We start from the raw sequence: 16,624 nt of genomic DNA on the forward strand, positions 1-16,624 counted from the left end.
AAAACCATTTAAGAAGACATACAGATGTATGTAAATATGTAAGCATGTGTATGTATATATATATATATATATATATATATATATATATATATATATATATATATATATATATATATATATATATATATATATATATACATACGAAAATTGTAAATTGTAGAATTTATCAACTTATATGATTTCATACAAGTTCACAGACAACATATATGTATCAGTATGTTTATAGACACTAAAAAAAAAACCAGGTCCACCCCATAATTCGGTGCACAAAATAATTGAATTTAAATTAATTTAAATTAAAATCTCTTTAACTCTTTGCTCTTATTGTGTTCATTCATTGGGATTCTCATGTCCTCAGAGATCTTGCACTGGTCATTAGCAGACCCCACGATCACATTCTAACATGGGGCCAGATTTACTAACAGCTACCATCTTTTGCTGTTAAAAATAAATTTACTAAAGACATGCAGTGAAGAATTAGCACTGAAAGTTATGTTTATGCTTGACCTTATTGAATATGCATTTGTAGGAGTTTCCCTTTCAGACACAGAGTATTAAAATGAATCACACGATGCAATTTACTAATGTTGGTGCTTGGCCGCTCCTATGCCTGCTTATTCTAAAAGTAGATTTTGTTTAGTCCCCATAGATCTGTACACACTTGAATAAAGCATCATCATTTCTAGTCAGAGGTCACGACTTTAGCCCTTACAGTAAACTTGAAATAATACCAAGTGTTAGCCGAATCTCTTAAGATCCAGTTGGTTTGCCCTATGCTCCATCTCAACTGAATTTTAGTGCATTACTAACCTGACATTGTTACATATCTGTGCTAGCCCTGCAACATCAGTTGCCTCATCAAGCTGTAGGGCATACTGGATTAGCATTATGTTAGCTAGCAATTGCTCTTTAACGTCACTTGCCATGTCAGATATGTGGCGGCTAACGGTGTCGTTAGAAAGGGGGATGTCACATGACCTGACAGATATCTTTGGCAAGCAGGTAAGATTATCATCTTTTTTGTTTATCACTTCTTAGGGGTAGGAGCTCCTTTTCGTATGTGTGATGAACTTATCCATAAACTTCCCAAAATCCGTTCTGCTGCTAGTAACTGATGCTAGTAACTGAACTTCTGTCACGAAAACAAATTCCTCGTATGTGTAAACATACCTGGCAATAAAGCTCATTCTGATTCTGATTCTGATTCTGATGTTCTGAAATGTGTCTGCACTGACAGCTGGATAAAAGGCAGGCTACTAAGCTCCGCCACCTTCCCATCGTCAAGAAAATGCGGAGGAATCAAGCAGCTATGATTTTCTACTTAGCAATAAAATGCATTCAGTACCCAAATAATGCCTTGTCTTTGTTTTTGCTTGAAAAGATTTTGCACCCCATGCTCCCCATCTCTAAACTCTTAGTATCTGTATCACCTGTTAGTCTACTTCTCGTAAGATTGAAACCATTGTACCAGTCGCACTAAGGCAACTCATATGCTACCAAACATGACTAATGGGTATCACAGAACATTATATTCTGCTATTGACCATTCTGTGTGAGTTAAGTGAAGGGAGATTGGTGAGAGGAAGGAAGTGGATGAAAAAGATAGATGAGAAGAGGCTTTTCTTGAATCTTCTTTCAGTGAGATATCGAAACAGATGTCTGTATCTTAATACACTGTGTGTGTATTGTCCCTATCTCAGAAGACCAACGTGTCTGAGGTTCAAGTCTTACAAAGGCTTTTACTCCATATCTGAAAGGCCATTCAGTATATACCAACTGTGGCGAGTGGGGCGGGGCCGAGAGGCGTGGGAACGAGGAGTGAGGCCGGTGGAGTGATTGGAGATGAGCTGCACCTGCGCCCCACCGCCTGTATCGAGTCCCACGTAGGAGATGGAAGGATATAAAACTGGAGCGACTATAGTGAAGGACGAGAGAGGACCAGTCCTGGGCCATTATTTTATGTTTTGCTTTTTATTTTGTGCGCACCAGTCGTCCGCGAGGGGCTGGTGCGCTGTTTTGTGTTTATTTTGAATATTAAAGCCGGTTCCCGCCTCCTTCTTCCCGATGATTACAAAGGTCTTATCGTTACACCAACTCATCTAAATTTTTTAAATCTTGTAAAGGAGGTGATTCAACTGGAAGTAATGTGTACTAAACTAATAATCCATTTCTGCTTTATGATCAAGAGAGGAGATGCAACTGAGCCCAAATGAACCTCTTAGTTCAGATTCATATTTTCAGATTTGTGGTAACATGCAGTGTAAAAGTATCATCCAAAGTAGCAGAAAGGTATTTTGTGTAAGTTATAAATGATGACTACCATACTAGAAAACTGTAATGCGTTTCTCACAGAAGGTAAATGCATCAGTGGGTGCTCTTTAAAAAAAAATAACAACAACAAAAATTAATACATTTTTTTTATTAACAAAAAATGAAGTGAGTACCATTTGAATTTCTCGAAGAAATAATAGCGTGACTGTGATGCGTGTAGCTTAGATCATAATCACTTGTGGAGATCTGATTTTTGTGCTGTTTCACGTCGGACAAACTCTTGAGTTCCTGTCTGTCTAACATGAAGGCCAGATATTCTCTGCCTGATCTCCTCAAAATGTGTAATAATAGTACAAGATGGAAACTGTTGAAGATGTACAGAAATAGAGATATGTAAGCAGGGAATCCAGGACATCGCTAATCCACTGCCAAAACATAACTTAAAAAATAATAATAAATTCAAAGAAAGTCATCACATTTGCCAAGTATGGTAACCCATACTCAGAATTGGTGCTCTGCATTTAACTCCTCCAAGTGCACACACACACACACCGTGGACACACACCCCTGGAGCAGTGGGCAAATCTGACAGTGAGATCAGTATAGAGCTGCATTAGTTTTGTTGCATTAAGTCCATCTGACAATGCAGCAGGCTTCGAAGATCTGTGGCTTCATGTGGGACAAACTCTCTGTTCCTCAAGATGAGTAATATGAGCTTCATGTAGGCCTAGAAGTACATTTATTTAATTATTTTTCATCTGTTTACTCTTGAGAAGATTCTTTTCCATTCTTCTGCTAGATAGCAACATTTATTTTTGAATTAATTTAATGGGACAAACACCCAAGAAAGAAACTAATTGTGCAGGTTTTAGCAGCTATTGCTCATTTAAAGTGTCATGGTGTTAATGTGGCCTCCCACAACAAAACCACAAGCTGATTAATAAAAGTTGATTAAAAATCAGCATTGCACTCAGGAAGTCATTTAATATTAAGCAGTTAATATGCTATCACTGTCACGGTTCATGAATGCACCGTCTCCTGCTCGTCTCATGTTACGTCATGTTGATTGTTTCATGTGGGTGTTACCGCTGATCATCTGGTCGTGCGATTCAGGCTTTGGTGGCGCAGTCAAACACCTCCTCACCTGTCTGTGCTGCCGTCGAGGTCCCTGTCGAGGTCCCCGTCGAGGTCACCCACCATCATCTACTTACCATTACTCAACTCAATAAATACCCATTACTCGCATCTGCTTCCTGTCCTTACTCACAGCCGTGACAATCACTGTCAGTTAGATAAAAAGAAATAAAAAGTTCAGTGATGTGATATAAGTATCATGGCAAAATAATGTCATAAAATGACAAAAATATTTTACAAAACATTTATTAGAGGCATATATACAATCCCTTTGAATTAATAATGTTAAAATTATACAAACAAATACTGTTTTCTGACAAATAATTATTAAACCAAGAGGGACAAATGTTGGCATGTGTACTTATATCTTAGATTCAACACACTTTGTTCAGTGCTTTCATTGCCAGTCTTCTGTTCTTATCTTGGTCGGTTCCTAGAATAGAGCACATCTTTTCCTGACAGCAATGACTTAAAATTTTTCTTATAGAGGAATTAGCTCCTCTTTCTCCAGTAGAATATATTGCCACACCAGCTCCTTAGATTTCAAAACAATATGTATATTCAAAATGTTTTACTCTGTTACGATCAAGAGATGATGATGCAAATAAGCCAAAATGAACCTCATTGTTCAGATTAATGGTACCACAAAGTAAATGTTAATATTTAGAAACATTTCAGGCACAGTGAGATCAATATAGAGCTGAATTATTCCTGATGCATCAAGCTCATCTGATGCAACTCTTGTGAAGGTCTTTGTGGTTTCTGTCTGTCTGAGATGAGTAATAGCAGACCTGACCTCCTACATATATTTCAAAACTATACACTCAACAAATTGTTTTATCAATTTAATTAAATTTTGGAAATTGTTTTTACACAATTAAATTCACATAAGAAGACTAGAATAAGTCAATTAAAACCTAAAATTTTGTTAATTAAAGTTCTTAATGAATTATACTGACATCTTTTCCATTACATGTAACTGATCGCTAGCAATAACATTTATGACTAATGTAATGGACAGACACTCCTCACATGAAGAGATGCATCTCATTGCACAATTCTAGCAGCTATTGGTCAGTTAGCTCTCAAGCTCTTCATACATGAAGAGTTCAGATGCAAAAGCCTCCAAGTGCCTAAGTTTTTTTTTTTTTTTATCAGACTCTTGTGAGTATATTGGTCTAAATGAATCTACTCCAGCAAACCACTGTTATAAGCATGAGCCCCGTCAGACTGGTCATGGCGGAGGTGTTGCAACAATATATAGTGATATTCTCAATGTTACACAGAAAACAGGATACAGGTTTAATTCATTAGAAATACTTCTGCTTAATGTTACACTGTCAGACATGCAAGAGAAATCTAATGTATCTCTTGCTCTGGCTACTGTGTATAGACCAACAGGGCCGCAAGCGCTAAAATACAACTAGCCTACATCTCATAGGCTTACCGTAGTAATAAAGGCTAAGGCGAAAATACGATGTGGAATATTTATGTTGTACTCTATCATTCAGTCTTGTTTCATTTTTATACTTGTTCTGATGCTGATTTCGAAGAATAAAAAAAAATGTAGTCATACCATTTATGATCAAATATTTATTTGTAAAACAGAAGTTTCATTCCTATTTCAATCTTAAAACATTAGAATAGACCATACCTGTATTAAACATCTAAAAATAATAATTCAACAAACTATTACTGTTCAGGTTTTCATTTTCTAAACCAGTGAGTGTTTTACTATGATACTGTGCTTAAATAAACCGTAATACAAAAATAACAGCACAAACTATGTCTACGGATATTTATTTTCTTTTAAAAACTGAAATATTTCATATAAAAAGACAAAATTACTGTGTATAATTAAATAAAACTGAAAACATAGGAAACTTTTTTTTTTACTTTGTACGAGTTTCAATGTCTTGGAAGCTAAAACAGTTGTGCACAATAAAATACACTGTAATCCAAAGTATTTGGACCGTGAAGTACAGATTTGAGCTATTTTTAGGCGTTCTCCACCTTAATGATGTTCAGCTCGGGCTCATGTGGTGAAACCGGAAGACTAGAGGACTGGTTAGGGGGGCTACAGGCCAGGAATGACCCGTCTGTACTGGTGGAGGGCATGTCTATTGATTTATCATCCATCCCGGTAAAGGAGTCTGTGTGTGGCTGTGTGTACTGGGGTGCAAATGTTTGAGAGTGTGTGTGTGTGTATGTTGGCGTGCGTGCTTGTGTGTGGGTGAACGGGGGCCCCCCGGAGGTCGGGCACTGCTGAAACCCATTCATGCTGGGTGGGCTGAGCTGGTCTAGAGAAAACACCTCAATGCTCTCTAGGCCAGAATCATGGATTTCGTTGTATCGTGTCTGAGCTTGGCTGCACTGAGCGTAAGCGCCCTGACCGGCCGCAGTCTGGCCGAAGGGCGCAGAGGAGGCCAGGGAACAAGACGCCGGTGCAGACGCAGACTGCAGAGGGTCGTATTTGGATGCGAGGTCTTGCAGGGTGCTGAGGATCTGTTTCTGGACTTGAGTCTGCTGGGCTTGTTCTCTCTCCAGTCGGCCCTGATGGTCCACCATCATCCTCAGCGCCAGTCCCAAACTTCTCAGCTCGGAGCCCAACAGCTGGATCTGCTCCTGCAGGCCGCTCACGGCTCCAGGGTCCAGGCCGCTCCGCTGGGGAGGAGGTGAGGGCTGGTTGGTCACGTTTTGTACCCGTGCAGGGGGGGCTGGATTTTGGGACGTTGTCCCAGTGGTGGATGGGTCAGGTAGGCGGATGCCGACACGCGGAGGGTGTTGAGGAGCACGAACGGGAGCGCTAACCCGCTGGTGAATCCACCTCCTGTGAGGACTGGATCCTTGGTGCAATGATCTCTGGGAAATAAAGATTTATTTAAGCCCTCAATCTATACACTGATGAAAAATAATAATCATAATAACAAAAGAAACACCAATATTGTCAATGTTACACACCAAATAATTGTTATTGGTTATTAAAGTTTATTCTATCTATCTCTAATCATAAAAGCATTGGATTAATGATGTTTCATAACTCACTATGTTTGGAGGCCTGGCTGTAGTCAGGTCATAAGATGATGTCTGAGCTAAAGCAAGCTTCCTGCCTTCAGATCCAGAGAAACAAGATGGGTCTCGTCTCATTGACAGCGACACCTGCTGGCCGCTCTGAGGAACGCTGTCTCTGACCTTCACAAAACACATGCAAGATAAAACATCAAGGTAAAACAGAGCCACAAAAATAAAACAGAATTTATATATATATATATATATTTAAGTGCATTATTGTGTAATGTGAATTTAATTACTGTAATACAGTCATTTTTATTGTAAATATAATGTACTTTGATGCAATGTAATCATCCAATAATGTATAAATGCATTACAATTCAAATTTGCTTTATATTACTGTACTAGACATTTCTTCAGAGTCACAAGATTCTTTAGAAATCATTCTAATATACTGATTTGCTGCTCAAATTTTTTTTTTGGATCATTATCAATGTTATAAACGCTGCTTAATATTTTTCTGAAAATCATGATTTCTTTTTTTTTTTCAGGATCCTCAAAACTCAAAAGGACAGCATTTAAATATAAATTTAAATACATTTAAAATGTATTTGAAAATAACTGTATTTTAAGTGTATGGAATTTGTAACATTATAAATGTCTTCACAGTCTTCACAGTCATTTCTGATTAATTTAATGTATTCTTGCCGAATAAAAAAAAAATATATATATATATATATAATTTTTTTTTTTACTTTTGTATAGTGGTGTATGTAAATGTAATGTATATCAGTACACTGCACCCACCCGTGCTCTATGGAGCAAAGCCTTGTCCAGCAGTCGTTTGCGAGCCACCAGCACAGGATTGGCAGGTGAAGGTGTGTGTCGTCGTCTTACATAATTAGCACCACTCATCGCTCCGGTTCCCACTCCTGAACGTGGCCCTTGGACGCCAGTGTGCTGTGTACCCTGTGCCAATGAGGTGACGCTGACAATCCGGATATCCTCATCTTTTTCCCCTCCTTGTGCCTCTCTTATGCCTGCTGAACCCGTCCTGGACGACTGTCCTCCTCTCCCATCGGAGGACGACCCGGCCTGCTGGGAGGCAGCGACTCGAGAAGCTTCTCTGAGGAGGTTTCTGAGTTGCTGATCGCTCCAGCCGGCCGGCCGAGTCTCAGAGCTGCCCACCTCCCTCGCTGACGTCGGCACCGAATGACTGCTGTTCGCAGCTGCTCCGTCCTTCTTTCGAGCTCTGCCCTGAAACTCCTTCAGGAAAAGGTAGATGGCCTGCGCTGACACCTTGATGTTCTCCAGCTCCAGCACGGCTTTGATTTTACGGAAGCTCAAACCTGCTTCCCGCAGCTCCACCACCTTACGCTTGGCAGCGTCGTCCAGTCTGCCCATGCTGGAGACCACAGCACTGACACTAAAAAAACTGGTTGTTCGAGTAGATCCTGAAATCAATGCAAAAACAAATGATGTTCCCTGAAAAACTGCTGCTCCTTGTTAGTAGTTTTTATATCACATACACACACACAATTTTAATTTTCAGTCGTGTATAGGGTTAACAGATCTTTAAACACACAAACACACAAAATAATGAATTAAAAAGTAAGAGGGTTTTTGCTGGATTCAGGGTTTAACTAAAGCTAAAACTAAGAAACAAAACCATTAAAGACATTTTTGCTACTTGAAATAAAATAATGTTAACCACAATTGATATATATATATATATATATATATATATATATATATAAAATAAAAAAAACGATGGATGGATGGATACAATTTCTCATTTTAAATTATTTTCACTTGATGTATAAAAAATTACTACAACTGAAACAAAAATTAAACAACAAAACAAACACACAATAATGAAAAAATAACAACAAAAACACTGATTGGATTTAGCTGATGAATATAATGTTTTATAATGTTTTGACAATACTTGAACATAATTGTTATATTCGTTACTTTAATTTCATTTTCAAATTAAATAATAAAGTGGATCCAGGGTTACATTTAAATAAAAGGGAAACAAAAAAAAATACATACAGTTAAAATAAATATAAAAATCAAATAAACGTTAAATATTATATACACACAACTCATTTCAATTGCATTTCATTTTGAATTTATATATATAGAGAGAGAGAGAGAGAGAGAGAGAGAGAGAGAGAGAGACACTCACACACACGCCAGTTTGAAACGTTATAGCATTACTGTATAATGTATAAATACTGTATAAACTAATAACAGGCAGTATGCAAATACTAATATATGTATATGCATACTGTTCATTATTTGTTTATATTTTCAAACAGTAATGCTATCACGTTTCAGACTGTGTTTTTTTTTTTTTTTTTGTACCCCAAACCCCAGGAACACAGGCCACCAGGAACACCCAACCACCTTAGACTGGTTTAAGCAGTTTTTCAAAGAGCTTAGACCAGCTGCAACACATTTGTTGCAGGGAGCAAGTGTAGACGGATGTAGCGACACTACGAAGTGATCAAGTAACGTAAACAAAAACAATGGAAACCAAGCATCTCTCACCTACTGCGCCTGTGCTCTTCTGTTATTTATGTTCAAAGAGACGATCTGCTCCATTGTAAACACACATGCTTGTGTGCATATCCATGACGTGCTTCTGATATTATCGACACAACAGCAGTAGGTTTCTTTGAAATGCACACATTAGTGGTTTACTTTACGACCGTTGCGTTAACGGACCCTCAGCCTCCGTGCGCCTGTCGCAGGATCAGCGGCGTCACGCCTGCGTCCTCACGCAAACGTCATAAAGACGCGACGGTAGTTACGCACGACGTTGAGTGTGTAGCGCTTGCCCGTTCATCATGTAAGTTTGACCCTTTATTTAGAACGATATTCATAATATGGCATTGTTTTTCCGTCGTGTATGAGGTTGAGTACACTCAGAGAGATGCTAGCGATTATTATTATTTGTTTATTTTTACATTTTGCGTAATCGGGTTCAATATCGGCGGGATTAGCATTAGCTCAGCGCGTTGAATTCACCGAATCAATAATGATAAACGTAACGTACTTCCTATAAATAATTTGACTGTTTTATTTATTCTCATGCACTATTTATACTTGCACTATTTAAAAAACGTTAGGAGTTTCCACGAGTTGTATTTGTTGGCATGCACATTGAATGCCTTTGGTGAATTACATAAATGATTGATTTAACGTTACTACATTCATTTAAAAATATTGTTTTATATTGTTGGAATATTCTTAAATTAAACTATCTGATTTGCATTTTTTTATGTGGTGCACTGCATTGAAACAAAAAGTAAAAAAAAAGTCATCTCGATGCTTCAGTATAAAATTGTGCATAGAATTATTTTGGTTCTCGGCATTTATCAATACATAAAATGCATAAAACTGAATGCTTAAATTGAACAAATTTAAAGTTTTATACAAAATTGGGTGACTTAAATGTGAAAAATTATTATAATGAGGAACATCATCATAACGCAACTATAATTAGACATTTTTCCTTTTATTTTGGTTATGGTTCGTAACTTCACCCTTTTTCTTCCTCTTTCTAAATCATTTGCTTCCTTTAAGAGAGTTTTTAGCACTCACTTCACATTTTTCATTCGCTACTAAATTTTATACAAGTTTTGATGACTAAAACCTGAAGTGTAATATTAAAGAGGGTCATAATAATGGTCTTTATAGGAGAGCTTATTGTGGTCATTAATAATAATAATTCTCATCATATATCTGTTGCTGCAGACTGTTTTAAATAAATGTGACTTTTTCACACAGGGCTCCATCACCAACCAAGCGCAGGGAGCGTTCGGAGGACAAACCCAGGGAACGAGGGAAGGAGAAGGCTGCTGGGAAAGAGGGAGCGGAGAAGGAGCGCGGCCGAGACAAGATCCGCAAGCGCCGCAGCAAATCTACCGGCAGCAGCAGCAGGTCAGAGGGGATGGAGATCAGGACTCATGTTTGTGTGATACTTTGACTCTTTTCTGAACACGTGTATATCATTCGACCTCAGGTCCAGCTCCAGCTCCAGCAGCAGCTCCGGCTCCAGTTCCGGCTCGTCCAGCGGCTCCAGCTCTTCCTCTGGTTCCAGCCGCTCCGGGTCCTCCAGTTCCTCTCGGTCATCTAGTTCATCCGGGTCCTCCGGGTCTCCCAGCCCGAGCCGCCGCCGCCACGACAACCGACGCCGCTCGCGGTCAAAGTAGGTTCTGGGCTTTTTGACCCCCAACACATTTCATACATGAGAAAACCAGGCATGGCACTTAACCTGTGCTTTTAACCAGGTCCAAATCACAAAAACGGACTGATGAGAAAGAGAGGAAGAGGAGGAGCCCGAGCCCCAAACCCACCAAACTTCATCTGGGAAGACTCACCAGGAACGTTACCAAGGTACACACAAATGGATTTAAGTGGTTTTATTTAATTATTATATTTTACGATTTATTTGTGTCTGTAGATTTGAGCTTGAAGTCTCCATTTTTTTTTTTTTTTGTAGCTCTTACATGAACTTTCCAGTTTTATTCCTCCTTCTATTCTGTTGGTTCTTAGAGAAGGGTTTCTTTATCGTTCATACCATATAATTTTCCATAAAAACATGGTGTTTGACAGTATTTTCAGATTTATGTGGTGATAGTGATATCTAAAATTCCCTTGTAAAACCTTTAGCTCTAATGTCAACAAAATCAAACAAAAATTCAAAATCGGCTTTATATAATGTTCAGAAATGTATCCAAATTTATGCATTATTAATAATGCATCATTTGATATATACAATTTCATAAAATCTGTAACCTAAAACACACACAAACCTACTTTTAATTATTACTCAAACAGCAGACTCAAAAGCACATTTGCACTGGTACTGGTATTGGTGCATCCGCACTTATCCTGACTTCGTTGCTCATCTCTGTTGTATTGCTAATTGATGATCTGTTTCTGTTTTTGTTTTCCTGTAGGAACATATTCAAGAGATCTTCTCGACTTATGGAAAGATCAAGATGATTGACATGCCCCCGGACCGTTTGCACCCGAATCTGTCAAAGGGTTATGCTTATGTGGAGTTCGAGTCTCCAGAGGACGCCCAGAAAGCCCTCAAACACATGGATGGAGGTTTGTGTGGGGGGATAAAAAAACAAAATAACAAATGAATCCGTTTCAGGGTTTCTGCTGTTAACTAAAACCATAAAAAACATGTTCGTTACTTGAAACAAAGGTTAACTAAAATAAAACATTTTTTAAAAATGATACCACTTTACAGTAAGGCTCATTTTAGGGATGCAGCGATTTTCATATCTATAAAAAAAAAATTTGGTGTGTGTCGGCTGATTCCTTTACTAAACCAGCACAGTTTATTTATTTTAAATCAATGTAGTATTTCTGTACTTCTGTTGAACTGATCTTCACTCTTTTGTGTGTTAAACTTAATTTTAATTAAAAATAACTGAAAAAAATACATACATAATCATAATTTGACAAAAATACTATTATGAGCTAGGTTAGTGGATAATTTGGCAGCAAAAGTTATTCTAGAAAAATCATGAGTGCACAATTGTATAAAATCGAAAGCTTCTATGAGCTAACAATGAACAGTGGCATTTTAATTAACTGCCCTAATTAACAAAGATTAATAAATTCTGTAACCAATGTCTTGCTCATTAAGTTAATGAATGCATTAATTAGTGTTACCAAAAAACACATATTTTAGCTAGCTGGCAAGTCACATTTCTCAGTTTCAGCTTGTTTAACAAAAAACAGATCAGGTGACTGTGGTTCAGTTCATTTGAAGGGATTTTAATACTCCATTACTGTTCTCAGGTCAGATCGACGGTCAGGAAATCACAGCCACAGCTGTCCTGGCCCAGAGGATACGCCCTGCCCCGAGAAGACCGTCTCCTCCTCCGCGCCGCATGCCTCCTCCGCCTCCCATGTGGCGCCGCACACCGCCTCGCATGAGGAGAAGGTTGGCTTTCCTAATGTCTTTCAGTCCTGCTGGCATCCTGTGTTTTCTGTGCAGGTCGATGGGAACCAATCCAACCAGTTCTCTCACAGACATAAATTTGATCTCCGTCACACTGTCTGCGACGGTCAGATCTGTCCTTTCACCTTGCATTTCTGTTTATTCATCCTTGTGTTTCACAGAGTAGTCAGACTACCTTGTGTGTTTGAGCAGGTTATTAATCACGTCTGATTTATCGTGAACTGACACTTCGTCCTTTCCGCAGGTCTCGTTCTCCGAGACGACGCTCGCCGGTGAGGAGACGTTCCCGCTCCAGGTCTCCGGGTCGCAGACGACATCGTTCCCGCTCCAGTTCCAACTCGTCCCGTTAGCGAGATGCTCCATTCTCACCAGTGGCTTGTCTTTTTGGCCCGCTCGTATTTTAGTTGAAAGTGACACAAATAGTCCCAAGTGTTTTCCCTTTTCTCTAGTACCTCAGGATTGAGCGTAAAAGCCCTGTCTGGTGACATCGATGTTAGGGTGGATGTGTTTGGTTTTATTGCTTCCGTGTTTGTACACTCACTGGGTTTGTACTAGATACTCCATTTTACCGTGACTCTTTTTTTTCCCCCTTCTTTTTTGTATTGTGCTTTTGTTTTGAGAAATCCAGTTTTTAACATTTTTCTTTATGGGAATAAAAAGCAGAACTTTTTTTATTTTATCCAAAAGTTAGCATTTGCTCACTGACTTGCTTTTGTTAGTTACATAAGCAGTTCCACAAAATTCAACTCGATCGCCTTCTAATCCCATAAAATCGAATGATCTGTAAGATTGAAAACGGAAAATCAATAAACCAGTTTATCAACAAAAATCCTCACTGCTGTCATTTCCTCAACCTTATGCTGTTCCAAACCTTTGTGACTTTATTCCTTTAAAACACAAATAGTGACATTTTCATAAATGTTCAGTTCTTTTTTAACCTTGCAAAGCCTGAAATATGAAATCATAGTCAGAAAAGCATATGTTTAAAAATTGAATAATTTATTGAACCTTTTATAGAAAATGTAAAAGAAAGGTGTTTTTTGTTGTACATCTCATTTGATACATCAGCCTTTTCATATAATATAAAACAGGGGAAATATGTTAGGACAATATCTGGCTGAGATAAAACTATTTAAAAATCTGGAATCTGAGGGTGCAAAAAAATCTAAATACTGAGAAAATCGCCTTTTAAAGTTTCCCAAATGAAGAGGAATGCATATTAGTAATCAAAAATTAAGTTTTGATACGTTTATGGTATATCTTCATGGAACATGATCTTTACTTAATATCCTAATGATTTTTGGCATAAAGAAAAATTGATTATTTTGACCCATACAATGTATTGTTTGCTATTGCTACAAATATACCCCAGCGACTTCAGACTGGTTTTGTGTTCCAGGTCCACATACATGATCAAATAGGCTTCACCATTTGTAAATATGACTTGAGAGAATGTCTAATTTCCGACTATAAAGCTCTGAAATTATAATTCTGATAGCATTTGCAGCTCAGGTGACTGACTTAAAAAACATCCGTGCCCAAAGATTGCAAAAACCTGATGCATCAGTCATTACGAAGAATGGGAATGCTGAACTCTTTTTAAGATCTACTTAGGGGAAATATATGTCAGTTTCATGCTGTGAAGGGCCCTCCAAAATAATTGGCCACTGGTGAAATCATAGAATACAGTGACATTCGTGCAGAAACTAAACCGCCAAACCTGTTCAGCTGGGCCTCAGTGCCGCTTCATTTTATTCAGTCATTAACATGGACATTAAAACAGCACTTTATCAGCAGCTGATCCCCGGGGCTGACAAGCCCAGGCGCTCGCGTTTGGAAATGAGCTCCTGGATCTGTGGCCTGCTGGAGATTGACTCACATGTGTCAAGGGTAATGAGGCATGTTGGGTCACAAGCTTGTGTCTGTCAGGCACGATAAACAGTAAGCAGAAGTGGACAAAGAAGGGCCTTTTCTGCTGCAGATGAGGCTTAATGTGAATGATGGATTGTGAGCCACATTGCATTGATTTAGTTGCTGAATTTGCTCGTGGGCCAGTTAAATGCACTAATTACTTTGAGCAGCTTGAGCGTTGTACCCAAGAGCACTAACATTTATTGTCCAGGAAGGTGAGCTAACAGCCGGTGTGTTATTACTGGGTTTATTTGCCAAAACTGCCAAGCTCAGATTTTCATCTTTTTTTATTTTTATTAATCCAAATATTATTATTAATTTTTTTGAAATGCATATAAGAAAAAAAAATCCAAAAAAAAATTTCATTGCAACATCACATTTTATGCACATATTATATATAAGCCTATATTATATTATTTAATAAATTTATTTTAAATACGGGGTTTGCACGCCATAGATTCACCACATTTATTCATTAGGCTTAAATAAGTTTTCTTCATATGTTAATAATCAGAAACCTCAGACACTGAATGTAGGTAAAAGGTGATACATTTTTTAATGATTAATGTGTTCAAGAAAATATACATCAGAATAACTTGCATGCTATTTTCCATAACATACAGTACATTCACTGGAAATACACAAGTACATTCACTTGGCCTCTACATAATATAGAAAGATTCACTGCTGATCAGCCAAACATCTTAAAGAACCTGTAAAACGTGGCTATACATACTGGAATCAAAGCAAAAATGCTTCATATCTGATCACATACATTCATTCTTGTACACATATCAAAGGTGAACGGCCTCGATGACTAAATCAAATAAAATATGTACATTATTGTTCAAACATGTGCTCAAAAATAACAATTTTAGTGTCTCTTAGGCCGCATAAGCAGACATGACCCTATCAAAAAGATTGAAGGATCAGGAAACATATATATATCTTACCCCTTTATTTGTTATTTTTTGCATGAAGGCTGATCGTGGCTTTAAATGATCTCTCGTATCAATACATTGGCAGTAATGTCCAAATATATAAGCTTTATGATTGTTCAGAGAGAAGGAACCTTGTACATGAAAACATTTATTATTGGTTTTCGACTGCCCCTTCGGGTAGTGGCCTCAAAAAGTACATGAACGCAGAAGTCACACTTAAAAATGTACAAACCTTTTTTGCATTATACAAAATATGAAACCATCCAATGCAATGACATTCAGACATGACTCACAAAATATTTTTTCAGTGGCCACTCTGGATTCTGGATTCTAGGTCATTTTTTGCAATTTATTCATAAATGTTCCCTTTAATAGAAGTGTGAATAGACAGAGGCAAATATGCTAGAAACAAATAAATAATAAATATCAGTCTGGATGATATACAGTACAGACACTTTAGCAGCACCTTGACATTCTAGTCTATAGTTTTGCTTGATTTGTATTCTGTACATATCTAACATACAATATTACACACTTTTTGCTTATAGTTCACTGACATGACAGAGATTTCACAGGTTATACAGGTTAACCCTTTCCTGAACGTTCTACTGACTGAGTGAAATAACTCAGATTTGGTAAGACTTTACATTACAGGGTCCATATTAATATAATTAATTACAACAGCAAGAACAATCAATATGCATAATTACAGGCTGCTCCACAAAATAATTGCATATTAAGAGCATTTGATTACTGTTACACACACTTCATATAATTACTTTTTTTAAAACCCCATGAAATCAAATGCAAACATGTTGACGTTTCCTATTAGGCCGGATTGTCTGTGTAATTTGTTTTGCGTTTAATTTACATCATAAGCAGGCAAAACCACTATTTGCTACTTTGCTATTGCTAGCATGGTGGAAATTTTGATTCATCCGAGTGAACGAGCTGAACAGACGGGATTATCATAGTTCTCTCCGATTCGTTTGTTCAGTTTGTACAATAAACAACTCTTGTTCAGTGCCACTTTGAGTCTCGCTCGGGTTCAAAACACTTGTTCAACAGTTTCAATTAATACAAATATGTATTAAGTACAGTGTAAGTACAGGGTAAGTACAGTGCTGGGTAGTAACTGATTGCATGAAATCTGGTTTATATAATCAGATTCCAAAAAATATTATACATATAATTAGATTATATTATGTTCTTCCTTTTAAATGAAAAAATAAAAAATAAAATTTTAAATATTGTCCTTTCTAAAAAGAAAAAAAAAATACAATGAGTATTCACAATATAGAATGGCCATGTAGATGTCATGCAAATGAATTTGCATCTGATTTTTTTTTTTTTTTGAGGG

At 37.6% G+C, this 16,624-nt stretch overlaps 2 protein-coding genes across 2 annotated transcripts; one reads left to right on the forward strand and one right to left on the reverse strand.

Moving 5' to 3' along the window:
* Positions 1-4,983: 4,983 nt before the first annotated feature.
* LOC113067771 (uncharacterized) lies at positions 4,984-9,111 on the reverse strand. Its single transcript, XM_026240230.1, has 4 exons — positions 8,974-9,111; positions 7,225-7,871; positions 6,451-6,597; positions 4,984-6,267 (listed from the first exon to the last, which is right to left on the reverse strand). Exons 2-4 carry the CDS (start codon positions 7,819-7,821, stop codon positions 5,404-5,406), a joined length of 1,608 nt encoding a protein of 535 aa, XP_026096015.1. The 5' UTR covers positions 7,822-7,871; positions 8,974-9,111; the 3' UTR covers positions 4,984-5,403.
* A 33-nt stretch (positions 9,112-9,144) lies between these two features.
* LOC113067791 (RNA-binding protein with serine-rich domain 1-like) lies at positions 9,145-13,241 on the forward strand. The gene is made up of 7 exons (XM_026240256.1): positions 9,145-9,274; positions 10,216-10,368; positions 10,451-10,636; positions 10,719-10,824; positions 11,391-11,544; positions 12,250-12,394; positions 12,657-13,241. Coding segments are annotated over exons 1-7 (852 nt in total). The 5' UTR covers positions 9,145-9,272; the 3' UTR covers positions 12,763-13,241.
* Positions 13,242-16,624: the final 3,383 nt, after the last annotated feature.

Source organism: Carassius auratus, linkage group LG28B, assembly GCF_003368295.1.
Source record: "Carassius auratus strain Wakin linkage group LG28B, ASM336829v1, whole genome shotgun sequence".
Taxonomy (NCBI): domain Eukaryota; kingdom Metazoa; phylum Chordata; class Actinopteri; order Cypriniformes; family Cyprinidae; genus Carassius; species Carassius auratus.

Excerpts from the sequence above, each read along its gene's own strand:
- LOC113067771 (XM_026240230.1), bottom strand. The coding sequence starts at position 7,821 with ATGGGCAGACTGGACGACGCTGCCAAGCGTAAGGTGGTGGAGCTGCGG. Across the intron at positions 6,598-7,224 it reads CTTTGCTCCATAGAGCACGG|GTCAGAGACAGCGTTCCTCA; the intron begins GTGGGTGCAGTG and ends TGTTTTGTGAAG. Across the intron at positions 6,268-6,450 it reads CAGCCAGGCCTCCAAACATA|AGATCATTGCACCAAGGATC; the intron begins GTGAGTTATGAA and ends TTTATTTCCCAG.
- LOC113067791 (XM_026240256.1), top strand. Across the intron at positions 10,369-10,450 it reads TCTACCGGCAGCAGCAGCAG|GTCCAGCTCCAGCTCCAGCA; the intron begins GTCAGAGGGGAT and ends ATTCGACCTCAG. Across the intron at positions 12,395-12,656 it reads CCGCCTCGCATGAGGAGAAG|GTCTCGTTCTCCGAGACGAC; the intron begins GTTGGCTTTCCT and ends TCCTTTCCGCAG.